The 27581-nt window shown below is 43.7% G+C and overlaps 1 protein-coding gene across 1 annotated transcript in view; it reads right to left on the minus strand.

The window, feature by feature from the left end:
• Positions 1-3968: 3968 nt before the first annotated feature.
• GPR139 (G protein-coupled receptor 139) overlaps positions 3969-27581 on the minus strand; it is a 40524-nt gene continuing 16911 nt past the window's right edge. The window contains exon 2 of the mRNA XM_049904842.1: positions 3969-4903. Coding sequence (XP_049760799.1) covers positions 3969-4903 — 935 coding nt within the window. The remainder of the gene's footprint in view (positions 4904-27581) is intronic.

Here is a 27581-nt window from a genome sequence, read left to right on the forward strand (position 1 = left end):
CGTTGTTGTCGAGTCAATTCTGACTCATAGTGACCCTATATGACAGAGTAGAACTGCCCCATAGGGTTTCTATGGAGCGGCTGGTGGATTTGGAATGCTAACCTTTTGGTTAGCAGCTTAACACTTAACCACTAGGCAACCAGGCCTCCTCTTATGATTACAGCCATCACTCTCTTGAAGATGTGTAGAGGAAGTAGAGGGAAATTCAGATTTATATCTAGTAAACTACCTAATTCAGGATTATAGGAAGAACAATTCAGTGGTCTTAAAATCTGAAATAGCTCCGTCTGACCAGGTAGGAGTAGCACCCAGCGCAATGTGTAAGCAAGACATCTATTTCAAAATTTTAAATCAGAGTTCTGCAATTGTTTGCATGTATATATATATACACACACACACCAAAACACCACGTGTGCACCATATTAGAATTTATTGTAATACAAACAAGTCCAAACACGATATATTACCTAATTAAGAAAATATGAACATTTACTATTTCTCTATGGTACCTCCCATTCTTTGAACTGGAATAGCCTACACTGGAGTCTTTTATTCACTTCAGATAGGCCACCCACGTTGGATCAGCAGGCACCAACTGTGCAAAGTAATCTTTTCCAATTGCAGGGTGTTTGCAAGATGAAGTTCATGCTGTCTTTTATGGTTTGCCGTTCATCCCCTCATTTCCTTCCTCATGAGACATTTAAGGCCTTGCCTTTTCCAATGCAAAGACACAGCGTGTGTGTGTGTAACGTCACTTCATGTCCAGCCAGGGCACAGCCCATACAGCAGGAGAGAGGCTAGCTAACAGTCTTTGAAAGAGGCTCGACAAAAACCCAATATAAGGCAGTTGCTTACGGTGCCATCAGCAGCAGCTCTTCACACGACGGTCTTCAAATGTAAAGGCTTTATTTCCAAGACTGGCTGAAAAGTTTTTCTTAAAAAAGAAAGCAAAAACCAAAAAACTTTTCATTATTGTCCATAATTATTACTATAAATAAGAATAAGTTAAGTTAAAAGTCTTTAGGATACCTGAAATAAATTTCAGTGGCTATGTATCAACCAAACCCAGCGGATAGTTGTAGGCATTTTAACCAGAAGGCAACCACTCACCAATATTACTTTTATCAAAATAGAAAATATAGTCAGAAGGAAAAGAGACCACAATACTACTTGGTAAAGCCTCTGTGGTTAAGAGAAGTAATAAATGAGGGCATGAGGGAAACATTCCAAACGCACACCCGGTTTTTACTTTTTTGAGACATCAACAATTAATTTGTATATACAATTAAAAACATGAAGTAGGGAGCACTGAGATTCACATACATATTTTCCATACGTTCTCCAAAAGAAAATTCCTCTGTCTTTATAGATATTGCACCTTGACTCATTCACGGACAGCTCAAGCTAGTGTTTTGCAGAGCTAGGCATTTTAAAAAATAAATATATATACATATACATTCGCTGTAGGTAGCCTTTGGTCAACATTCACTCATAAAGGGATATGGTGGGATTGCATCATACACACATTTAATGCACACGTTCCACTACATGTGCTTGGCAAACAAAGAAACAATGGGAGAGCAATGCAATTGAAGAGGCGTGGGGGAATCTGCCCACCACTGGGCTCAAAGCAAGTATGCCCTAGGGAGAGTGTGAAATGGGAGATCGGATCTTCTCCCCTCCTTAGTCAAATAACTTCTAGGAGCCTTTTAAGAGTGTGAGCACCTCTCTGCATCAGTGTGATTCTAGAGTTCTCAGATATGTTAGTCTCATGCAATATGGTGCCTAAATGCAAGCCAACTCCGTCGTGTCTTCAACTAAAGAAAACAGCAACCTGTTCCAGTGTTGGAGGACAACTTAGCTATGTTGGGTTTTTAAAGAGACGGACTATGGCCTCGAACAGGGCTCCTTCCTGAGGACCGTTGCAAAGGTAATGTTGGCTATACCAGATTTTTGTCTTTTGCAGTGATGTTAGAATACAACCCTTCGGGAAGATGAGACTCTACTGCTATCATTTAAAAGGAGTAGAAATTATGATGATCAGGACTAATATGACCTAAAATTACATTAAGTTAGTTTTGAGAGTATTGCCTGAAGCTTAGGGCTTGTGTTGCATTGGGGCCTTTTATCCCCTCCCCCCCCCCCATTTATTGCAAATTCCGTGAAAAAAGGGTAGACATGGCTTCCAATTTGGGGACAAAAATGCAGTGGAACCCCGGTATGAGGAATCGAGTATTCCAGGTGGACTGAAGTCTGCTTTTTGTTTTTCACCAAAAATATCATACACTTCCAAAATCATTTTGGGAGGTTTCTTCTAAAACAGGCATGACTTTCAAACACTGGGGATCAGGGAGAGAAGTAAAAAAATAGACTAATTAAAAGGAATTCCAGCATGGATTTCACTTTCAAAACACACCACTGGATACATGCTGTTGTTGTTGGGTGCCGTCGAATCTACACTCGACTCAGAGTGACCACGTGTGTCAGAGTAGAACTGCCCCACAGGGTTTTCTTGGCCGTAATCCTTATGGAAGCGGATCGCTAGGTCTCTCCCCCTCGAAGTTGCAGGGTGGGTTTGAATTGCCAACCTTTCCGTTAGTAGACAAGCACTTAACCTTTGTGCCAGCACGGCTCCTAATATAATAAAGTGTGTGTGTGTGTGCGTGTACACACACACACAGGAGTGGCAACTCACAGGGAAGCCCCATTTAATTACAACCTAGAATGGTTCTTGCTTCGGACAGGCAAGGAGAGAATAAATCAATCAATCTGTATTTTATCATTTTGCAAAGGGTCTGGGTTAAACAGCCTCACTGAGAACTGGCACCACCCTTTTGAACTATGTGCATCAAAGGGCAGAAGAGCAGACAGAATGGGCACCTTTCCATGTCAATCATGTCTGCGTTTGTGGCTGAATGCCAATGCCAGCTGGACTGTGGGGCAGAACTAAGATGCCTCCTTTCACACCCAGAGAGCAACAGTTCCTGACCCTTGATTATTAAATCCAGTTCGGAAGTCACTTCAAATAAAAGAACTTGAGGAGGGCTTCGGCAAGCAAAGAGGCAGGGTTGGCAACCCTACATGGGAAAGGCTTCTCCAGGAAGTGTGAATGGCACTGCAGCTAGAAGCTTTTTTCAAGTAAAGGTATAGTACACAGCTGACACACAGGCAGATCAAAACAATGGCAAGAGTGGGCTTATTTTTTTGTTTTTCTGGGCTCAAGAACTCCTCCATTTCTCCTACGCACCAGGCAGGGTCTTTGTTTTGGAGGAGGCATAAAATCTATACATAACAGCAAATAGAAAGAGTGCATCTTAGACTCCAGGTCTGAGGGTCAAAGTTAAGTTGGTTTAGAGCCTTTCTGCAGAAGCTTTGGGCAGAGTTTGGATGGGACTCAATACTTCCTGGTCCCGGCCATGTCATTCTACAGCTAGGGATGCCAGGACCACTTCAAGACCTCAACCCTGTCTAGGGCAAAGGGCACCTTGGAAAAACTCAGAGTCGGTCAGCACTGATAGTGCTGGGGACGGCACAGAGAAGCAATGGATGACCTCAACGCTTGGAAGAAAAGTGTGGGCTCAGCTATGTGCTGCTGTGGCTTGGTGTGCCACAGGATGAGTGGTTCCCAGAGACTGCAGATGGTGCCAGGGATAAGTCGCAGACTACTTCTCTACTGTGTGTCCTTACTGGCCTCAGGATGATGACACAACCTCTAATGGCATCTTCAAACTGGTAGGAACCGCTGCTGTCAACTTGATGTTGGGAAAATAAATACATAAATAAAAACAAGATTCATGCTTTCCTTTCTGCTCTTCCGTCTTTTCTCACCTACCAGTCTGAGAGTTGCTCAGTCTGTGGAGACAGGAAATCACGTGAGCACTCTCAAGGAGAGCTTTTCAGCTGTAGGATGGGATGCCCTCCCATCTGGAAATGGGTTAGACAAGGCACTAGGTGCCAAACCTACAGGGTCACGGGGATACTTTTATAGGTTTTCCATTTTTGTCGTACTGGTACACCAGCATCTTGATACAGTGTGAGTTGGCTGGCGAGATCCAGGGACTACTTGTTATAGAAAAGTTATGGTTGGTATAGAACTGTACAGGTTGCTTCTGGCACTTGAAGAAGGCCTTGAGCGTGGCGGCTGCCATGGTGCGGAACCGCTTGCTGATGAAGCAGTAGAGGAAGAAGTTGATGGCGGTGTTCAGAAGGGCCAGCATGTTGGCAATGTCAGACATGATGTGCACCAGCCAGCGATTCTGGATGGGCGCCCCATAGAGGTGGTAGAGAATCATGATGATGCGGGGGGCCCAGAGGGTGGCAAAGATGGAGGTAATGGTGAACAAGATGGCGGTGGTTTTCCCTGTGGAGTAGCCGCGGAGGCGAAAATTGCTCTTTCGCCTGAGTTTGTACACGATGATTGAGTTCAAGATGAAGAAGATGGAGCAGGGCACCAGGTACACAGTGAAGCAGTGAATCCAGATAAGGACGTGATGCATGGAGGTGCTGATGTAGTCTTCAGTCCAGATATTGGGCCACCAGTAGTAGGGGATGCTAGTGAGGAAGCAGGTGATGTAAACGCTTACGATGACTTTCCGGGTGCGGGCTGGGTAGGAGACCGTGTGGTACTTGAGTGGATGACAGACAGCAATGTACCTGTCAATTGTTAATGGGACAGTAATCCAAATGGAGGTGTGGATGGAAGAGAATTCCAGCACTTCGATGATCTTGTTGGGGACCTGAGGCATCGGCATGTTCAAGATGAAATCTTCCAACAGGAAGTCTACAAACACGATGAAAAAGAGGACCAAGATGTCAGCAGCAGCAAGTGCCAAGAGATAATTGTAGGAGGACTTCTGCCTTCTAGCCACCAGCTGAGAAAGGATGATCACTGACAGGATGTTTGCTGTGGAGAGAAGAGAAACTGGTTTATCTCTGAAGCAAAGATGACCTCTTGGCTACTGCGGAGGCCCGAGGCATTTCTACTAAGTATGTTTGTTGGGGCATCCCTATGGAAGTCAAAGGGATTGAACCAATGCTTTTCAGGGACAATCTCTGCATTACAAATTGCATCTCCTACAAACATCTGGATACTATTTTACAAAGTTATGCCCATAATATAGTTTATTTAGTCTTCATACACCATGTGAAATAGTGCTGCCATTATCCTCACTTTAGAGATAAAACTGGGGCTCAGAGAGGTTAAGGAACTAGCTTAGAGTCACACAGCAGGTAAGTCATGGTGTCAGGGACCAAACCTAGATCCCCTGATTCCAAATCCTGTGCTCTCCTTTGTTTAACTGCATGGCGGATATATGGTTGGAATGACTTTTCCTTCTTTTGTGTGTTCAGGTAGGAGATTGGACTATATGGCCTCTTAAGAATGTTTTTAGAACTTGGATTTTAGGGTCTTTCCTTTTTAAGTAAACTTATAATTGAAGGAGCTGAGAAGGTCATGACCTTCAGATTAATTTAAAAATAAATTATTTTTAGAATAGGCAATATACACATGGTACATAATTCAAAGAGTAACAGAGAAAAGTAACTTTCCCCTCTACCCTTGTGCTCTAACCAACCAAATTCCCCTCTTGATGGCAAAGACAGTTCACAATCTACACTAATTATGTCTCTATGAGTTTACATAGTTTTTGCACAAATAGTAGCAATCCATCATTTCAATCTATTATTTTCCTTGCCATCAGATTTGTTTTGCAAATGCATCCATGTAATTTCTGATCAGTTTCAAAAACCAGTGTTTCCCTGAATAAGACATACCTGGAAAGTCATTAGGAACTCACTCCAAAGTGACATTCCAAAGGATAATATCTGAAGTCACTCTACAAATTTATTCTTATTAATTCTCACAATCAACCCTGAAATGTGACCATTATTAATCCTATTTTGTGAACAAGAAGACTAGATCTTAGCTTATGCTGCTTGTCTGAGGTCCAGTGGCAGAGCTGGAATCAGGATCCCTCACACTCTCTCTCACTCAACCTTATGTTTTTCCAGATCTATTTTTTTTGATACATGTAGTTCATTAACGACTGTATAGCATTCCATTGTATGAACTCACCACAATTTATTATTCACATATATATATATATATATATACATACACACACACATATATATGTATGTATGTGTATATATGGAGCCCTGGTGACATAGTGGTTAAGAGCTTGGCTGCTAATCAAAAGCTCAGCAGTTCAAATCCACCAGCCACTCCTTGGAAACTCTATGGGGCAGTTCTACCCTGTCCTATAGGTTCTTTATGAGTTCAAATTGACTCAATGGCAATGGGTTTGGTTTGGTTTATACATATATATACATATACATATACATATACATATACATATACATATACATATACATATACATATACATATACATATACATATACATATACATATACATATACATATACATATACATATACATATACATATACATATACATATACATATACATATACATATACATATACATATACATATACATATACATATACATATACATATACATATACATATACATATACATACATATGTGTATAAATAAATACAAAACTTGGTTCCAAGATTTTGCTGATACAAACTGCTAAAGGTAATACCTTGGTATGACTCTCTGTGAGAAAGTACATACACACAAGAGTTTCTCTAGGGTAGTATATACATAAATGTGGATTTTTTTTGGATTTAGCATATATGTATCTATAACTTCAACATATATTGCTGAACTGCTCTGTAAAGTGGTTGTGCCGGTTTACATGCTCGACATCAGAGTTATGAGGAATTTCAATTGTTCCACATCCTCTCATATCCTCTAGTATTATCAGTTGTTTTTTTTTAAGTCTGGGTTATCCTAGCCCTTGTTCAAAGCACTTTGAGATAACAGTTTGAAGTGGTGGAGAGTTAAGGTACTGGTTATATGAATTATCCAGGATTCAAAGCCAGGACAGCGCCCATGATCTAAATCAATAGGCAATATTGGCACTTATTCCAAGTGTGGGGGGGGGGCATGCAGGTATATAACACTGGATGCAACAGATAAAAATCATGAGTAAATCCTATTTTAAGTCACTACTTAAGAAAAAGGGGTCATTAAAGCAAAGTTCTTGGCACTTGTAAAGCTCAAATATCAAAAGTTTGTTCATGCATTCAATAAAATTTTTTGAGTACCTACTGTGAGCCACGCCTGGGAAAGAGATGGTGAAACAAAATAGACATGGTCTGTCGTTCCCTCTTGGAGCTTAGAGTTTAGTAGGGGAGAAAAACATGAACTGAAGAACCACAGAAGAAATTGTATAACTGTAAACTATAGTAAGTGCTAAGAAGGAATATTTGAGAGTAGTGACCAGAAGAGACTTTGCTGAGGAAGTGATATCCCAGCTGATATTTGGAGGATCATAGGAGGTAAAGAAGCAAAAAGAGTGGGAGGAGAAAGTGTTTCTAGCAAAGGAACAGCAGGACAAACTTTCTGAGGTGGGAAACATTAAGAGTTGGGTGTGTTAAAGCAAGGAAAATGTACATTGATTTCTACTTGCTTTGCAAGCATTTTGTTTTGCTTTTTGGTATATTGTAGTTCTCTTTAATTAAACGGCCCTGATGTGTTCTATTTAAAAGTGTTTCAAAATGTTTTCTTCATCCAGATAGCCTTTCAAAAAATATTTAGCATCTACCTTCTGTTTGCAAAGATTTGTGCATGGCCTCAAGGTGGATACAAGCTGGTATTGCAGACATTCAGAGCCTCCACATAGAGAGCATAGGAATAGCATGTGGGTGGCTAACTATTAAAGTGTTAAACAAGAACACATACAATGATACAAGAGCTGCTGGTGAACAGATATAGAACGAAGGGCAAAGGCTTCAGAGGAGGGCATAGGCCTGGCTTCTAATCCCTGTTTCTCTGACCTAATCATATATAGTGGGAACTTCATGGAATTCAAACCATAAAATCAGGTCTGATGTTCTCCTACGAGCCAAGAGCATCAGAGCTCAGTGGTTGAGAGAGTGGTGTCTGGGGCCAGGTTGCCTGGGGTTGAGTCCTGGATCTACTATTTGTTGGCTCTTTGACTTGTGGGAAGTTCTTTCAAACTCTCTGTGCCCAGTTATCTTATTTATAAAATAGGGTTAGTAAGAATATCCACTTCATAGGGTTCGGAGGATTAAATCAGACAATTTATATATAGTGGTTAGAACAGTGTCTAGTATGTGGAAACTACACAATAAATGTTAGCTATTGATTTTTTTTATTGATTAAGAGTCCATTCATTTAACAAGTATTAATTGAGCATATACTATGTGTCAGCAACTGTATGAGGTGCTAGAGATACAGGGATTAATAAAATGGATTGGTTCTCTTTTGTTATGGGGCTTATCTTATAGTAGGGGAGATAGACAATGAATAATCAGGCACATGAATGGACTAGAGAATTTCAGATGGGGACACTATGAAGAATAAAACCAAAGGATGAGACAAATTGATGGGGGGAGAGACTAATTTAGATTGGAGGAAGTGACATTTGAGTTTAATCAAGGGTGAGGAGAAGGAATCTGCCATGCAAAAGTCTGTAGGAAAGAATTCTAGGATATAGGAATGGCAAGTGCAAAGGCCCTGGGGTGGAAATGAGCGTGGTATATTCATGGAACAGAAAGACGGCCCCTTATCAGTCCCATTATGATTCTCATTTTACAGATGAGGAAACGGAGGCTTTGAATTTTAGATGATTTGCCCAAAGTCACATAGTGAGCAAGTGGGGGAGCCAGAAGGTTACTCAATTTCTGACTTGTTTATTTTTGATCATAGGAAAGGAGTCTCAGGTGAAGGAAAGTGATTCCTGTTCCCTAGATTGTGCCTAACTTAGAAAAGTGCATCACTTTTTGAAAGCTTTTTTCTCCTATCCATTAAATACTGCCTACATTTCCTCTTGAGTCCCTGTCTCCTGAGCCTATTAAAAATAACAAAAACAGTTTCGATTCTGACTCATGGTGACCCTATGTGTGTCAGAGTAGAACTGTGCTTTACAAGGTTTTCAATGGTTGATTTTTTGGGAAGTAGATTGCCTGGCCTTTCCCCCAAGGCACCTCTGGGTAGTCTTGAAACTCCAAATTTTTGGTTAGCAAGAGAGTGCATTAATCGTTTGCACTACCTAAGGACTCCCCCAAGGCCATACGGAGACGGGAATGCATGAGATAGAGGGGTTCCCCCCCCCCAGAAAAGTATTAAATTATTCAGAGTGATTCTTCACCATTGTCTCTTACTTCTCAGCTGAACCCTGTTTGGAGTCTGGCACTCAAAATTCTATATATCCAAACTCTTTAAGAATATTCCATCTAATTAATGCTTTAAGTCAGGCAGTCTCATCAGCTCCATGTGAAATTGCTAGGTGTTCATATTTGACATTTCCTTAAGTTTCTAGTAATTGCCTCTCTGGAGAAACTAACCCGCAGACATTGAGTTTCCCATTTCTTTGTACAGGTAGATATTCCCCCAAGGCAACATCAAGAACAGTTAGGGGATCCCCAGATTGAGAGAGAGAGTGTGAGCCAGAGAGACCCAGAGGGGAATGGAACGCTGCCTGGGTATTGATTTTCTGAAAAAGAAATGAGAAAGTAGAGTTTTCAACTCCTGTGACTTGACATTTGCTGTAACTCCCCGCAAACAAAAATCTCTTCACCTTCCACAGAGGCACGTTTTTCCCCAAAGACAAAGCATGGTGTTGACAGGGTCTGTGTGTATTTATAATGGGTGAGTAAGCAAAGGGTTCCAAGCCCTCACTGCCTGTAATTCCCTTTCTTGACTTTTTTCTTAAACTAATTGGCTTAAGGACTGTTGTTGAGAAACACAACCAGTTCCATCCAAGCAAGCCCTGATGAACTTCACAATCAAACGTCAACGCTTCCAGAAGCAAATCCTTTCTGTCAATAGTGTCATTGAACAGGTTTAAGCTCCTGGGTAATATCAAGCCCATGTTTGTGATTGAAAAGCTCCTTGCTTGTATTCTTGGGAGAATTCATTTCCTGGACTTTGCACCTTACTATACTCAAGCCTGAGAGGATTTGGGGAGTGGCTGAAAGAACAGCCCAGGTTGGGCTGTCAGACCCCATCACATAGTGGTCTGCTGGCTCAGAGGGAAAGGGTCAAGGTCTTCCATCGGCATCTTCCTTGCCTGTGGTGACTAAGGGACCCCTGCAGGTTTCCTGGAAAAGGCAGCCAGACCGTGCACGGACCCTTAGTTCTGTTATTTTTCCTTTTGTTTTTGTCTTTGAAATTACAAATCTAACTGTTGTTAGTTAGCATTGAATCAGCTCTGACTTATGATGACCCCACCTACAACAAAATGCAATGCTGCCCACCAGAGGGTTCCCAGGAGAAAAGACTTGGTGGTCTGCTTCCATAAAGGTGACAGCCTTGGAAACCCTATGCGGCAGTTCTACTCTGTCCTAGAGGGTCTCTATGACTTGGAATTGACTTGTTGCCACCTAACAACAGAGACCACTTGAAGCAGCTGCATGTCCAGATGCTTCCATAATTAGCTCAGGGGAACTGACCACTGAACAGAAATGGATCCTTCCTTCCTCCCTCCCTCCCTTCTTCTCTCCTTCTCTCCCTTCTTCCCCTCTTCCTTCCTTTCCTTCTTTCCCATCCTTCTTTCTTCCCTCCCTTCCTGTCTTTCTGCCTTCCTTCCTTTTCTCCCTCTCTCTCTCTAACTGTATGTATCAGTTGGCATGTATGTGGCATGAAGGAATTCAGGGGAAGAGTTCCCTTCAGAGATGTCATAGTACCTAGAGCAAGGGCCACTATGAACCCCTGAAGGGGAGACAGAGACAGTGGGGAACTTTCGTGAAGTCCTGGGCATTAGGCTGAGACCCTCTCCATTGCCCTTTCCAATACTGAACAAAGCTCCCGTGGGCTAATTCTCCCTTGTATTCCTTCCCTGGCTGAGCTTCTGCCACACTGCCTATCTCTTGGCTTCCAACTGGTCCCAGCCTTGGGCAGGGATGCTCATTTGTTTCATGTTTTTGTGGCCCCAGGGTGAAGGCCACAGGGTACCAGGGGACTGACTTCCAGGGTCTTCGTCTGGAGTTCACCTGGGTGTCAGAGGCTAATTGTGGCTCTGCTGGGGTTGTCACTATTTGATTGAACACCTTGTGCCCGAGCACTGTCCATCTGCCTCCTCCTCACCATGGCTGCCAGGGGTGGATATTTTTAGCTGTGGGCAAATAGCTTATTAATTGTGCATACAAAATGCAGCCAACACAATGCCTTCATTTGCTTTTACCCTGCCTCGTTCTTCCACGCAGGCAAGGACAAAAGAAGAATTAATTAAATGAGGTTGATGGTCATTCATTCAACAACTATTTACTGACAAATATTCACTCAAGAAATAATTACTGAGCCACCCACCATGCACCAGGCTCAGTATCAAACCCTGGGCTACAGTGATGGGGAAACACAAGTGGTTCGCACCCACATGGCGCTTCCACTTTATTCGGGCAGACCAGAGTAGAATTCTGCTCTGCCACCTACTGGCTCTGTGGCCCTGGGTAAGTCACACATCTCTTTGCTGTGTTCATTCAAAAAGCTTTTGCCCTTTTAAGATCTATCTGTATGGGATCAAATAGACAATGGCGGCTGGAAAGATTAGAAAGGAACCTTAGGGGGCAGTGAGTTCATGTTAATGGGGGAGGGCCAACTCAGAAAAGGAAGGTGAGAATGGCTGTCATCAATGTCACTGAATTGCACTTGGAGAAACTGTTTAACTGGTGTATGGTTTGCTATGTATATTCTCAACAACAACAAAATAAATTAAAAAAAACAAACAAACCGTGTGCCAACTACGCACTGTTCCCAGCGCTGAGAGTGTGGGTGAAGGGTGGGAGAAAGGAAAGAGGTTATGTGACAATGCAGCAAGTGTGACCCAGGAGGCCCAGGTATTTTCTCATGGACCTGGGAAGGAAACAGCAGTGAGCTGTGACCTCTGGCCAGGGAAGGCTTCACAAAGGCATGGAGGGGAAGCCGGGGCAGAGCAACACTCCAGGATGCAGGAGAATCCTGGGCAAACGCAGGAAGGTGTGAGTGTGAGCGACACAGCCATGAAACAGGAGCCTAATGTTATGGAGCCCTGGTGGTACAGTGGTAAGAGCTATGGTTGCCAACCAAAAGGTCGGCAGTTTGAATCCACCAGCCACTTCTTGAAACCCTATGGGGCAGTTCTACTCTATCTTATAGGGTTGCTATGAGTAGGAGTCAACTCAAAGGCAATGGGTTTTAATGTTGTTGTTGTTGTGTGCCTTCGAGTGGATTCTGATTCCTAGGGACCCTCTGGGACAGAGTAGAACTGCGCCATAGGGTTTCCAAGGGTGTAATCTTTATGGGAAGGAGCCCTGGAGATGAAATGGTTAAGTGCTCAGCTGCTAACCGAAAGGTCAGCCTTTGAACATACTAGTTGCTCTGAGGGAGAGAAAACCCGATTATCTGCTCCTGTAAAGCCTTCAGCCTGGAAAACCCTACAGGGCTAAGAAACCCTGTGGGGCACTTCTACTCTGTCCTATGGGGTTGCTATGAGTAGGAATCCTTTGATGGCACACAACAACAATCTTTATGGGACTAGATTGCCAAGTCTTTTCTCCCTTGGAGCCGCTGGGTGGGTTTGAACTGCCGACCTTTTGGTTAGCAGCCAAGCAGTTAACCAGTGCATCACCAGGGCTCCTTAGGAACCTAAGAGGGACATAGATTTTAGAGGATAATTCTTTAGCCCATGACCCAAGCTGTCTTTGCAGCCTTCAGGCTTCTCTTCCCAGAGGCACTTCCTGGGGGACAGCTGGTTTCTCTGCAGCGAAGGCAAATAAAAGCTGTAGGAATCAACTGTTGGCTTGGCTCACTGTGCTGCTTTCTAGTATTATATTTGCATCAAGTGTCTCCAACATAAAAGACGAAAGCAGTAATATGTGACATCTGGAAGAAAAAAAAAAACTTTAACGAGGATATAATTTTTTGTTCTAGAGAATGTTGGGTTCCATTGCTACAGATGCCATGAGAGCTGACCACAGCTAGAAGGAACATCACTCTGATGATTCAGAGGGCCCTAGAGGGGCTCCCGGTGTCATCCAGAAAGATCAGTTTCAGTGGCGAAGAGGACAGATTCCGGGGCCAGGCTGCTGGGGCCCAAACCTAACTCTGACTCTTTCTAGATGTGTGTGACCTTGGGCAAGTTACTGACCCTCTCTGTGCCTCGGTTTCCCCATTTACCAAAAGGGTGATGATATGGCATCCATCACAGGCTTGTTGTGAAGACTAAATGAAGTAATAGTGGGAAAATGCTCTGAACAGTGCCTGCAGGGTGCACGTTTTATAAAACTCACCGTCATTCCCGCTAGGCATCTTAGAAGTCCAGGAGGGCAGGCAGTGTGTCTGCTTTGCTCATTATTACTGATATATTGCCAACCTCTTACACAGATTCTGGCATATAGTAGGTGCTCAATAAATACCTTATGAATGAGTGAATAAGGACAGATATGGATCAACACAGCATCAGAGAGATGTATAAGGACTGGTTAACAGTAATGGTTAACAGACTAGAAGTTACTAAGGGTTTACTGCAGAAAATTAATCTGGAGAACTGACCAGGGGTAATTGGAAATTAGTGTTCAGTGTTTCAGAGAGATCTTTTTGAGACTACTGGCTTTCTGAGGAGAGGTTTCGTGCCAGAATCTTCCATGTGAATCCAATTGATTTCAACATGAATTTAGGGATGAGCAACTATGTACCAGAGCCCAGGTCAGGTCCTAGGGAGTTCAGGGTTGAACAAGACTCATTCTTTAAGCTCCAGATGCTCACAGCCTGCTAGGGAAGTCACTCCAGACAGAATAAGAGGAAATATTCAAACTCCCTGCTCCCTTCAATGGCTCTATGTAAACTCAAATACCAACAGGGGCTGGGCAGGTAACACAAATGTATGAGGTGGGCATGCTCCAGCAAACTGGACAGTCCGTGCCCCATTTTAAGGGGGCAGCCACGGTTCAGTTCCACTTGGCTGCCTATGAGGCAATGAGAACAAGTGTGGGCAGGCCTTCCAATGTTTCAAGAGAGGCTTGTAAGCAAAAAATGCCTATACACAGTGTGGTCCAAGGGCTGCTGGTTTGAGATCTCTGCTCTACAGGCCCAAATCCCACATCCTTGCCCAGCCAGCAAAGCACTTCCCGCCCTGCCAGCTACCCCTGCAACCCTTGCAAATGTACCCTGAACTTCACTTTCTTAGCTCCATAGCATTGCATGAGCTATTTCTCCTACCTGGAATTCCTCCCCTCCCCCAACCCTTTGCCTGCAGACTTTTTATTTCTAAAGTCCTCTCTGATCTCAAAGAGCTGAGTTAAATACCTCATTGGCTAAAGTATTTAACACATTTTTGTAACAACCTCCTTCAAGATCTTTATCACCCATCAGAGCCACTAGAAAGCAAGGATTGTATCTCTTTTCTATGAACCTTGAGGGCCTGTCAGAAGGCTATCAAAATCTGTGCTCCATCATCACCTATGGAATTGGGTTGAGTGATTGATGGATGGATGGATGAACGGAGGGATAGATGGATGGATTCCCCAGATGCTCTCTGTGGAACTTTCATCTGCGTGCTGTCATTTTCATGGTATCCCATTCTATGCACCATGGCTGATCTTACACCTTTCCTCTGCTTTCTCCTCTCTCAACCCAGTCTCTCCAGATAGCCTCAAGGGGACTCCTCTGTATTACCTCCTATGATGGCTGATAAATCAAATTACTCTTTATTTGCTTAGACATAATATAACCCAGTTTCCCCATTTGTGCAATGGGGATTAACATCTTCCTATATGGCTTTTTTTATATGGCTTGTTAAGAAAAGTGTGTAAATTAACATATGCAAAAGCATTTAGTACCATGCCTGGTAGGCAGTAAAAAAAAAAAAAAAAGGTGCTCAAAAAATATAATTCATTTTCCTGTTGAGTGTGATAGGCAGTTTCCCTCAAAACACTGATTCCGAAGCCACGCGTCTTGGGTTTGAATTCCAGTTTCGCAAATTCCTTTGTGATCCTGTCCCAATTACTTAAATACTCTGTGCCTCAATGTTCCTCACCTCTAAAATGGGGTATTAACAACACCTGTCTCATCAGGTTCTTGTAGGAATTAAATGAACTGACACACATAAGGAGCCCTGGTGGTATAGTTGTTAAGAGCTTGGCTGCTAACCAAAAGGTCAGCGGTTCAAATCTACAAGCCACTCCTTGGAAACCCTATGGGGCAGTTCTACTCTGTCCTACAGGGTCACTATGAGTCGGAACTGACTCAATGGCACCTAACAACAACAACAACACATATAAAGTGCTTAGGAGAGTACTTGGCATATGCTCAGAGGTCCTTGGGTGGTGCAAATGGTTTGTGTTCCACCACTAATCGAAAGGTTGGCAGTTTGAAAGTTGGCACCCAGCAGTGCCATGGAAGAAAGGCCTGGAAATCTGCTTCCATAACGATTTCAGCCAAGAAAACCCTATGGTACGGTTCCTACCCTGTTACACATGGAGTCACCAACCCAACCCAAGAAGACTCTGGGGTGAGGAGGATTTTTTTTATTGTTGTTCACCAACCCAACCTAAGAGACTCTGGGTTGAGAAGGATTTGGGATTTTCACCAAGATTGCTCAGGTTAGCCTCCCTCCCTTTCATTCTTTTACAGATATTGATTCCCTACTGCGTTGGAAATTATCAAACAGTATCATTAATATCATACACAACTAAAATTTTGCTGAAGATCATTCAAAAGCTACTCAGCAGTATACCGCCAGAAATTCAGGCCAGATTCAGAGGAGGCTGTGGGACCAGGGATATCACTGCTGATGTCAGGTGGATCCTGGCTGAAAGCAGAGAATACCAAAAAGATGTTTACCTGTGTTTTATTGACTATTGGTTGCATCTGGCCTTGTGGGTCATAATAAATTATGGATAACATTATGAAGAATGGGAATTCTAGAATGCTTAATTGTGCTCATGGGCAACTTGTACATAGATCAAGAGACAGTCATTTGAACAGAATAAGGGGATATTGCATGGTGTAAAGGCAGGAAAGGTGTGCGTTGGGGTCGTATCCTTTTACCATACTTATTCGATCTGTATGCTGAGCAAATAATTCGAGAAGCTGGACTATATGAAGAAGAATGGGGCATCAGGATTGGAGGAAGACTCATCAACAACCTGCGATATGCAGATGACACAACCTTGCTTGCTGAAAGTGAAGAGGACTTGAAGCACTTACTAATGAAGATCAAAGGCCACAGCCTTCAGTATAGATTACCCCTTAACATAAAGAAAACAAAAATCCTCACAACTGGACCAATGAGCAACATCATGATAAACAGAGAAAAGATTGAAGTTGTTAAGGGTTTGGTTGCACGATCAACACCCATGGAAGCAGCAGTCAAGAAATCAAAAGACACTGCATTTGTGCAAATCTGCTGTAAAAGACCTCTTTAAAGCATCAAGAAGCAAAGATGTCACCTTGAAGACTAAGGTGTGCCTGACCTAAGCCATGGTGTTTTCAATCGCCTTCTATGGATGTGAAAGCTGGACAATGAATAAAGACCGAAGAATCGACACCTTTGAATTGTGGTGTTGATGAAGAATATTGAATATACCATGGACTGCCAAAAGAATGAACAAATCCATCTTGTAAAAAGTACAACCAGAATGTTCCTTAGAAGCAAGGATGGTGAGCCTATGTCTCACATAATTTGGACAGGTTTTCAGGAACGATCAGTCTCTGGAGAATGTTATCATGATTAGTAAAGTAGATGGCCAGATAAAAAGAGGAAGACTCGCAACAAGATGGATTGACACAGTGGCTGCAACAATGGGCTCAAGCATAACAACAATTTTGAGAACGGCACAAGACTGGGCAGTGTTTTGTTCTGTTGTACATAGGGTTGCTATGAGTTGGAGCCAACTTGATGGCACCCAATTACAACAACAGCTACGTTCAGACACCTTGATACACACTGCAGATGTCATAGTAAAGCAGAAGAACTGGTGTCTGCCCTTCTGAAGCTACTAGTCTGGCAGAGAAGTCAGACAGATACCCAGAGAGAACCTCCATGATGCTGGAAGACAGCATGCTATGGGAGGATTTAAGAAGGGCTCACTAATCTAACCTAAAGGGCCATGGAAGGCTTCTTAGAGGAAGTGGCACGTATGCAGTGCTGTGGAGGAGTAGGAGCTGGTCAAGTGATTGGGAAACAAAGCATGCCAACAAGAGGGAACAGAATGTGCAAAGGCCAAGAGGCAAGAGGAAGGCGACTGAGCAGCTGCTGGCTCAGCATAGAATAGAGGTCACAGATGAGCAGCTTGGGGGATTCTGGGCTACAGATGTGTTTTTAAGATTTTGGAATCAGTTGCTGCATTTACAAATGAAATATTTCATGGCCAATCCAGCATTTGAGCTTCTTTTAAAAAAATCAGAAGGTGAGGCCAGCTGGGCCCACGTTCCACATGCAACTATGTATGGCCACTGAGTAGGGCTGCCCTCCAATGCAAGTCCCCGCCAGGCTTCCCTCTTCTATGCAATCTGCCAGGCCCTGACCGGAGAGAGGGCTGGGAGGGAGGCCTGGCTAGAGAAGAGCTAGAGAAGTAACACGATCAGCTTTGAATGAACTTTGCTGCCACTTTCAGGAGTAGGATTTGTCCTGAGGCAAGGGGAGACATTGGAGCAATTTAAGCATGAAAGGGTTTTATAAAGGGTGTCCTTACTGTTAGTTGCCTTCTCCTGGGCTCTGACTCGTGGTGACTCCACGTGTGCAGAGTAGAACTGCTCCATAGGGTTTTCAAGGCTGTGACCTGTCAGAAGTAGATCCCCAAGCCTTTATTCCAAGATGCCTCTGGGTAGGTTCGATCTGTCAACTCTTCTGCTAGTAGTCAAGCACTTAACCATTTGCCCCTTCCTGCCCCCCCGCCCACTCCTTTTACAAAAGAACCAAAAAAAAAAAAAAAAAAAGAAAAGAAAAACCAAAAACAAACCCATTGCTGTGGAGTCAATTCCAATTCATAGTGACCCTAAAGGACAGGACAGAACTGCCCCATAATGTTTCCAAGGAGTGGCTGGTGGATTCAAACTGCTGACTATTTGGTTAGCGGCCAAACGCTTAACCACTGTGCCACCAGGGCTCATTATTTTTGTATCAAAACACATACAGTCCCGAAGGGAGATGGCAGTGGGGGCGAAGAATGGAGGGTCCTTTTTACACTTCACTGAAACTTTCAAACATGGGTCAATATTATAGCTCCCTCATACTTCAAATCTCACAGGAGACGGCAGAGATGCTGAGTGGTAACATCCTCCCACACAGTGTAGGCCCCTCCCTCCCCCTTCTCCTCTGGGGTTATCTGAGGGAAGGGTCCACAGGATCTGGGTGTTCAAGAACATTAGAAAATTCCTTGGTGTACACAACCCAGCCACCCACTCTCCAAGGCTACCCTCCTGGGTGGACGTTCTCTTCCACCATGGGGCCTGCATTCTCTGATCGATGCAGGGTTGAGTGGTGACACCTGTGCCAGGTGACGTGGACCGACAGGGAACAGGCCATGCCCAGAGGACAATGTCAATGTCTAATTACCCAGGGGCCTTGGGAAGGCAATTTTCTTTGGTTGGAGAAATTGGTTTTTGTACCTCTGGCCCAAGCACAGCCGAATAACACGTAGGCCAAGGAGGCATAATTACATGGAAATGGCTTTATGTTTGGGAACTTCTAAAAACCCACATCTGCACCTGGGAGGCGGCAGAGAGAGAACAGCTTCTAACCTGATTCATGAGGTCAGCATGTGAAGGACGATTTGCCTCCTCATGGTTCTGGAGGCATCTGTTCTCTTCTGGGATTGGAACACAGAGGAAAAGGAGACCCATCTTTCCGGTGCAATGGTTAGGAGTCTGAGTGCTGAATCCAGACCACCTGAGTCTCAATCTCAGCTCTGACACAGGCTTGCTGTGTGATGTTGGGCAAGTTACCTAACTTCTCTGGGCCTCAGTTTCCTCATCTGTAGAATAGGACTGATAACAGGACCTACTTCATGGAATTGTGTGGGCTAAGCAAGCCAAAACATAGAAGGTGCTTAGAAGAGTGTGGGGTGCACAGTGATCAACAGCGGAAATACAGCCTCTGCTTGCTTCTCCTTTCTGGTCCACTCGCCACTCAAGCCCTCCCTGGCCCAGCTGGAAGGAGCCACTGAACTTGAAGCTGCCTAAACAAGCCACAATATCTCCAGCTTCTGGGCTTCTGTCTACATACCTCCTCCCTCCTAGAATTCTTCCCTCACCCACTTGGTCTAGGCAACTCTTGCCTGCCCTTCATGAGCCAGCTCATCCATCCACCAGCAATGACAGCCTGAGGTCTCACTCTTCGCTGCACCTCTGGCCATGACAACACAAACTGGTTTCCTTCTCCTCTGAGCAGAAACACAATTTCTAAGGGACAGCAGGGGAAGTGTTGGGAGGAAAAGTTTTTTTTTTTTTTCTTTTTCTCCTCTTTTGAAATAAGAGACAATGTAAATAATAGCAGTAGCACTGATGATGATGATGGTGATAATGATGATAGATGATTCTAAACCTTTACTGCCATGAGGGAAGTGAACTTAGCAAAAAAACCCATAGCTCCCATTTAGCAATCTCTTATTATACACCAGGAACTATGTTGTTTTACATTAATTGTCACTGCCACTCCCCCCACTTAAAAAACAAAATGAAAACCAGTTGCCGTCAAGTCAATTCTGACTCACGTGTGGAGAGTGGAACTGCACTCCATAGGGGTTTCAATGGCTGTGACCTAACAGAAACAAACTGCCAGGTCTTTCTTCTGAGGTGCCCCTGGGTAGATTCAAATCACCAATCTCAGTTAGTAGTTGAGCAATTAACTGTGCCACTTGGGGATGCTTTCCCACTTCAAAGGTGGGTACTATTAGACCTTTCCTACAGAGGAGGGATATTAGGATTAGGGTTGAAGACTTGCCCAAAGGTATGTAGCTAGGAAGCTGCAAAGCTAGGAACTGAACCCAGGCTTGTCCAACTGCAAACCCTCAGTTGCTAGACTCTTCAAGAAGACAGAAGGCCCCGGTAACATTGCTTCCATTGACACCCAAATTGGCTGCAGGACAGAACTTGTGCCATGCCCACTGGTCTGCTGGTCCACCCTGACATGGGCACTGTTCTGCATGCTCCCTACTTCAGGGTGCTTAGCTGTCCTCCCTGCTCCAGAGAACAAAGGCCCTGCCCTGCCTGCCTGGGGTTTCCCGGGATGAGTTGGACTTTCCTTGGTTGGACAAGCAAGGGATGGGCTTCTTTCCTGGCAGAGGGAGCCAAGTGCAAGATCAAGGAGGTGTGAAAGCATGCTGTGTTTGCAAAACTGTAAAATGACAGGCTTGGATGGAGTGTGAATTGCAAAGAAGGGAGGCATGAGAATTCAAAAATCCAGTGCGATAACCTCACTGCCTTGCAAACCCCCAAGGTTGCTGTGGGGACTGGAGGAGGCAATACACTCAAAGTGGCTTTACAAACTGGTAAAGTGTCAGGTGAATGTTAATTATCAGGAGACAGTGCAGAGGTAGCCAGATGGGTATTGGAGTGAGATAACAGAAAATTAAAATAGCCACTAATTTCTCTTGAAACCACAGCCTCAAAAGCACTCATAAATGAAGAAGTCTAATTTCACTGCTCTCATCCTTTTTTTCAGATGAATAGAGGGTAGTAGATTTCCAAAGCTAATAAAAATGCAGTCAACTTCTCGGTCACTGCCAATTACACCACCAGGTTTTCAGACGTGGAATAATTTTTTCTGTTGCCCTACCATATGACCAACCAAACCAAACTCATTGCCATCGAGTTGATTCCAACTCACAGTGACCCTATAGGACAGAGTAGAACTGGCCCAGAGGGTTTCCAAGGCTGTAATCTTTACGGAAGCAGACGGCCACATCTTTCTCCCGAGGAGCAGCTGGTGAGTTCGAACTGCTAACCTTTCAGTTATTGACCAAACGCTTTAACCACTGGGCCACCAGGGCTCCTTCCCATATTGCCACATTCAGCTAATTCTGGATCAAAATACCTCTTAGATACACCTGGTCTTTTCTTGGCCCTTGGTCGTCCTTACACTAGGAGCTTTACAAGGGTAGGTCCTGTCTTGATTGTGCCATATTCGCAGTCCCTAGCACAGGACCAGATACCCAGTAGGCACTTGATAAATATTTGTTTAATGCAGCATCTGAATCTTAGTTGTTAGTGGCCATCGAGTTGGCTCTGACTCATGGTGACGCCATGTACAACAGAACAAAACATTGCCTGATCCTGTTCCATCTTCATTGTTCCGGCCACGGTGTATTTTGAGTGCCTTCCACCAGCTGCTCCACTGGAGAAAGATGTGGCAGTCTGCTTCTGTAAAGATTACAGCCTTGGAAACCCTATGGGGCAGTTCTACTCCGTCAGAATCGACTCGACAGCAGCTGGTTTTCCAACCTAGGGGCTCATCTTCCATCACTGTATCAGACAATATTCTGTTGTGATCCATAGGCTTTTCACTGGATAATTTTTGGAAGGAGTTTGACAGGCCTTTCTTCCTAGTCTGTCTTAGCCTGGAAGCTCTGTTAAAACCTGTCCACCATGAGTGACCCTGCTGGTATTTGAAATACCAGTGGCATAGCTTCCAGTATCTTAGCAACATGCAAGCCATCACTGTATGACCAACTATACGACTGATGGGTGGCAGATCTGACTTAAGATGTCATATTACAACCCCAGTTACTACAGGGACTTCTTAGCTCTGCCTTGGTCTCTCTGTTCCCAAAGCCATCGTGTCTGCAGTTGCTTGAAAAGTCAACACATTTTCCTCACTCTAATAAAATACTTTTGGTAAAACTAATTTAACTAATATTAAATACTAACATTACGAATAGAGAAACAAAATCTGTAGTTTAGTCAAAGTTATAACACGGGAAACTAAATGAGAGGTGTAACTGTTTGAGAAGAAATTATTAGTTTTTGCAGCTAATATAATTATATGCCTAGAAAACTCAAGAGAATTAACTGAAAAGTTAGTAGAACCACTAAGAGAGTCATCAAGGGAACCAAATCCAAAATACATCAGCAATGACTGGTAAGAAAATAGAATGGTAAGAAAATTCCATTCAGAACATTCTAAGTTCCTGCCAGTGTTGGAGGGCTACGTCTGGGCAGAGGTGGGGAGAAGGGCTTCTTCCCAACTCTGGGCTACACAGTGTCTCCTGGGTCCCCAAACAGCCTTGCTTGTGCCCAAAGTCTCACAGATTTGTCTCTCACTGAACTATTCTGTCAACTTCTGGTTCTTACCACCGTAAAAATTAAGGCTGAAGCCCAGTCAGCCTGGTGGGGGAACTATACGCTGCTCCATTATCATCCTCAATCCCTCCTTAGGGAAAACATTTTCTACGTGGTTTGTAGAGGTAGAGGTCCCTGGATGGCACACAAATGGTTTGCGCTCAACTACTAATCAAAAGGTGGGTGCTCTGAACCCACGCAGCAGTGCTGCAGAAGGAACGTCTGGCAATCTGCTTCTATAAATATTACAGCCATGAACACCCTATGAAGCAGTTCTATTCTACAGCACATAGGGTTGTCATGAGTTGGAATCGACTCAAGGACAATAGTTTTTTTTTGGTGGAGATATAGCTCTACTTCCAATGTAGACAGCCTTCACGATTCTAACTCCCAAAGCTGGGTGTCTCAACCCCATATCTCTTATTCAGAAGAGAAAGATTATGGCTTCAATGCAAACACCCACTTGGGTGAGCTGGGAATCAAAGAATTTGCCCTAAAGTACTACTGAAATTTCCACCTCTTGTGGCAATTTGGAAACCCTGGTGGCGTGGTGGTTAAGTGCTATGGCTGCTGACCAAAAAGGTCGGCTGTTCAGATGCACCAGGTGCTCCTTGGAAACTCTATGGGGCAGTTCTACTCTGTCCTGTAGGGTTGCTATGAGTTGGAATCAACTTGACGGTAATGGGTTTTTTGTTTTGTTTTGTTTTGGTTTTTGTGGCAGTTTAGCAAAAAGGAGCACAGGATCCAGGACCTGATGCCTGGATCTGAAGCCTGGCTTTGCCTGCATGACCTTGAGCAATTATATAACCAACTGTGTGCCTCAGTTTCCTCATGTGTAGTTTGGGTTAATGCTCTTACTTCATAGAGTTGAAGGATTAAATGAGTTAATTTATGAAAAGTGCTTAAAACAGTGCCTAGCATGTAGTCAGCCCTCAATAAAAGTTATAATTATGGCAAATGACAATTTGTTGAGCTTCTACTCATTAACACCTCTGCAATCTTACTCTTCAAGTTTCAGCCATGGGTACTGTCGCTTGAAGGTGTTGGTGGAGGAGTCAAAAGTGCAGTATTTGGCCACTGGTTTGGGGTTTCCACATCACCCTGAGTTTCTCTCCAGAATAACAAATGATTACACTATATTGTAATAGGTTGAACCTTATAAAGCGGATATTTTAAAGGCAAAAAAGGGTCGAATATTGACAATTTCACACAGTATAAATTTTTGTTCACCCTAATAATTATTGGCCTACTTGTTTCATCCACTAGACAGTTGTTGTTGTTGTTAGGTGCCGTTGAGTCAGTTATGACTCATAACGACCCTATCTATGTACAATAGAATGAAATGCTGCCTGGTCCTGTGCCATCCTCATAATTGTTGCCATGTGTGAGCCCATTGTTGCAACCACTGTGTCAATCTATCTTGTTGAGGGTCTTCCTCTTTTTTGTTGACCCTCTACTTTACCAAGCGTGATGTCCTTCTCCAGGAACTAATTCCTCCTATAACATGTCCAAAGTACGTGAGACAAAGTCCTGTCATCCTCGTTACTAAGGAGCATTCTGGCTGTACTTCTTCCAAGACAGATTTGTTGATTCTTCTAGAAGTCCGTGGTATATTCAATATTCTTCACCAACACCATATTTCAAAGGTATCAGTTCTTCTTTGGTTTTCCTGATTCATTGTCTATCTTTCCCACGCATATAAAATGTTTGAAAATACCATCGTTTGGGTCAGGCGCACCATAGTCCTCAAAGTGACATCTTTTTTTTAACACTTTAAAGAGGTCTTTTGCAGCAGATTTGCCCAATGCAACGCGTCTTTTGGTTTCTTGACTGCTGCTTCCGTGGGTGTTGATAGTGGATCCAAGCAAAATGAAATCCTTGCCAACTTCAATATTTTCTCCATTTATCATGATGTTGCTTATTGGTCCAGTTGTGAGGATTTTTTTTCCTTTATATACAAGTCTTAAAAGCAAAAAAGTTCATTCGTCTTTCTCTTCCTCGGTCCTCAGCAATGGCTTGGATGCAAAGGAGCTGCTCTGTGTATAGGCACGTTGAAGAAACAGACCCATGATCAGGACCCAGAGAGCTGCTCAGGTCTCCGACAGAGGACCATGAGTTCAGGATAGCGGGGGCAAAAGGTCTGTCCTGATCCTCCCCAGCTCATCCCCAGCACTGTCCCCAACCCAAGACTAGGGTTGACGCCCCTCCTCCTTGTTCCCCCGAACACTTAGCTTCCTTCTACCACATCACAGATAAGTCTTAACAGCCATTAGTTTGCTTCTTCATCTCCCTGACAAGACTGTGTGCTACCTGAGGGCAGGAAACAGATTTACTTGTGTTTGAGGCATTAGATGCTAGCACACAATTCACAAATGAATGAATAATGGAAAGTCTAGTAGGCTAGCAAGATTCAGAGGGGTCATTCCTGCCTTTGGCAGCTTGGTAGATATACCAATGAACCCTGGATTTGAGGTCCAGGGACATAGCTTTGGTTTCAGCTCCGCGTGCTAATAAATAGTATTTGGGAAATCTACTTAACTACTCCGAACTTCTGTTTCATAATGGATGAGAAAGTCCTTTGTAAATTATAATTCATTTCGTACACTGGTAAGAACTATAACAACATTAATGAGTATTATTGAATGCTCTTTTTAAGCATTAGGCATGGATCCTGGCACATAATAGGTGGTCAATAAACATTCAGTAAATGGACTGGATTTGGAATTCTGAGCACTTGACTGAAATTGAGCCCACTTATGGCTAATAAAGAAAATTTCGGAAGGATTTGGATGCTGACCGATGTTTCAGGGGGATTTGTTTCATCACAATATGCTACTTAAAAAAAGTCAACTCAATTTCCATTTTGTAGGTTACGTGTGGGGTGGAAAGGGAATTCACCTACCTGGCCTTGCTTAAAAATAATCTCAAGTAATTAAGCCATCTGCTTGGAGAAAGGGCAATGGGGACACCGGGAGAGTCCTCAATCAGGAAGGAAGACATAATCTTAAAAAATGTCTGAAGAGACTAGGCTGGGTGGATGAACCAAGACAGAGGTCTGCAGACACAGCATTTGTCTTATCTCTGTGGGAGCTGAATAGAAGTCCTGATGCCTTGAATACCAATGTCTACAGTGGGCCCAACAGCAAGCATGGCATTAACACAAGTAGCAACATACAGGCTGCCACACCCCAGCTCTGCCACTTGCTACCTGAATTACTTTGGGCAGGTACCTTTGCCTCTTAGAGCCTCAGTTTCCTCATCTGCCAAATGGGGATGATAGAAGTATCTACCTCCCAAGCACTGTTGTAAGGATTAAATAAGGTATTGTGGAGTAAAGTGTTTGGCCTAGTGCTTGGCTCAGAGGAAGTGCTCAATAGATGGCAGTGGTGGTAATGACGATGTTGATGATGATGATAGTTATGATCAGATATTTTCTTCAGTCTCTTCAAGGTAGTATGGAAATTATATTTGTGAGATTAAGAAGGCAGTCATCCATCTATTCATCCATCCACACCCACCCACCCACCCACCCATCCACCCATCCACCCACCCACCCACTACTTACCAAGTACCAACGCTCAGTGAAGGGTTTTGGAGTCAAACAGATAACTCAGACTCTGTGCCTACTGCCAACAGTTCATAGCCTAATTCAGCATCTTTTCAATGTCCCCAGGCAGAAATAAGCCCTTACTGATTTGAGTCCCCACAGGAATTGGAATGTCTCAAGCCTTCTTCTCCCCATTATAGAACCTGTCACACTGGATTATGATTATTGATTTGCCTTTCTCCCTAACTAGACTGTGAGTTCTTTGAGGGCAGGAACCATTTCATGTTCACCTTTGTCTTTCCCCCATCCTATATAGCCTCAGGTACCAAGCAGGGCCTCAAGAAATGGAGCCTGGTCCTTAACACAGTCTAAAAACCCCAAGTGGGAATTTGATAGAAATCTTTGTCAGTCTGAAAAAAAGATACTCTTCTCATGCATTCCGCTCAACAAGGTAGGCCCTCTTATCCTCATTTTACAGGTCTGGAAATAGAGGCTCAGAGAAGCAAATTACACAGAGCTACAAAGTCCAGCTGGAACACAAATTCATGTCTTTCCAACGTCCTTTATTGCAGCAAAGACGGTTAGAGTGGCTGGAAAGAGAGAGAAGGTCAAAAGTGTGACGGTGTAAATAGCTGTGGGGTGTGTGTTTTATATATATAGTCACATTTGAGGAAGGCATTAAAACAGCAAACTCAAATTCCTAAAGGGATGAGGCAGGCAACGTAAGTGAGAGAAGCAGCCAGGTACAAGAAAAATCTTTGTGTTGGGGAAGCATTAGGGAGACGTGAGGACTGTGGTAAAATGTATAGCACAAACAAACAAAAAAAACCCCAAACAACCAAACCCATTGCTGTTGAGTCAATTCCGACTCATGGCAATCTCACAGGATTTTCTCAGCTGTAATATTTAGGGAAGCAGATCCCCAGGGTTTCTTTTGAAGTGCTGCTGGGTGGTTTCAATGTTCTAACCTTTTGGTTAGCCCTATCTGAAGTGGCTACTTGGTTCCAGCTTGGTGACAGGTAGGAAGGGCTCAGTTTTTCCGTAGTCATGAGAAATCTGGATTTTTTTTTTTTAATGTGAGTGCTTCTTAATGTTACTAGGGAAGGTGCTGCTTTTTAAGAAAACCTGAATAGGTTTCTCCCACTCTCTAAAAGGTCTGAGTTTCCAGGTGGCACTTGGCTAGCTATGGCCCTCAGTCTAGGCCTCTTCAGGAAGGGAAGTGAGGACGGTTGAGAAGAATGTTAACCAGCATTTTGAGGCAAGCACTTAGTGCTGGCAGTGATAAAAAGAAAGTCCTTTTATTTCCTAGAACCACGCTCCTCTGCCAGAAGGTCTCTTCCGAGAAGACCCTAGAAGCAACAAGCCTTTTCTTCCCTCTTCCCACGAACTATCTCTCTGCCCAGTTTCAAGATGTCCTTAAAATCTCCACCTCAGTTTGGGGGTGCTACTCTCTTCTCTCTGCTGGATCCTGGGTCATCGGAGCTGAATACAGTCACGGTGACAATGTCCCTCCGCCACCCTGATGAGAACTCCATTCTGCTCATCTGTCAAATGACAGCTCTGAAGGTGACCCTTTTCTTCTTGTCTCCTCTGCTGGGTGGGAGACCAGCCCCTTTCTTTCTGCTCAGGACTCTTCCAACTGACAGCTGGGTCACTGGCAGGACTCTCCCACTGCCGCCAC

The sequence above is a fragment of the Elephas maximus genome, chromosome 12, assembly GCF_024166365.1.
Source record: "Elephas maximus indicus isolate mEleMax1 chromosome 12, mEleMax1 primary haplotype, whole genome shotgun sequence".
Classification (NCBI taxonomy): Eukaryota; Metazoa; Chordata; class Mammalia; order Proboscidea; family Elephantidae; genus Elephas; species Elephas maximus.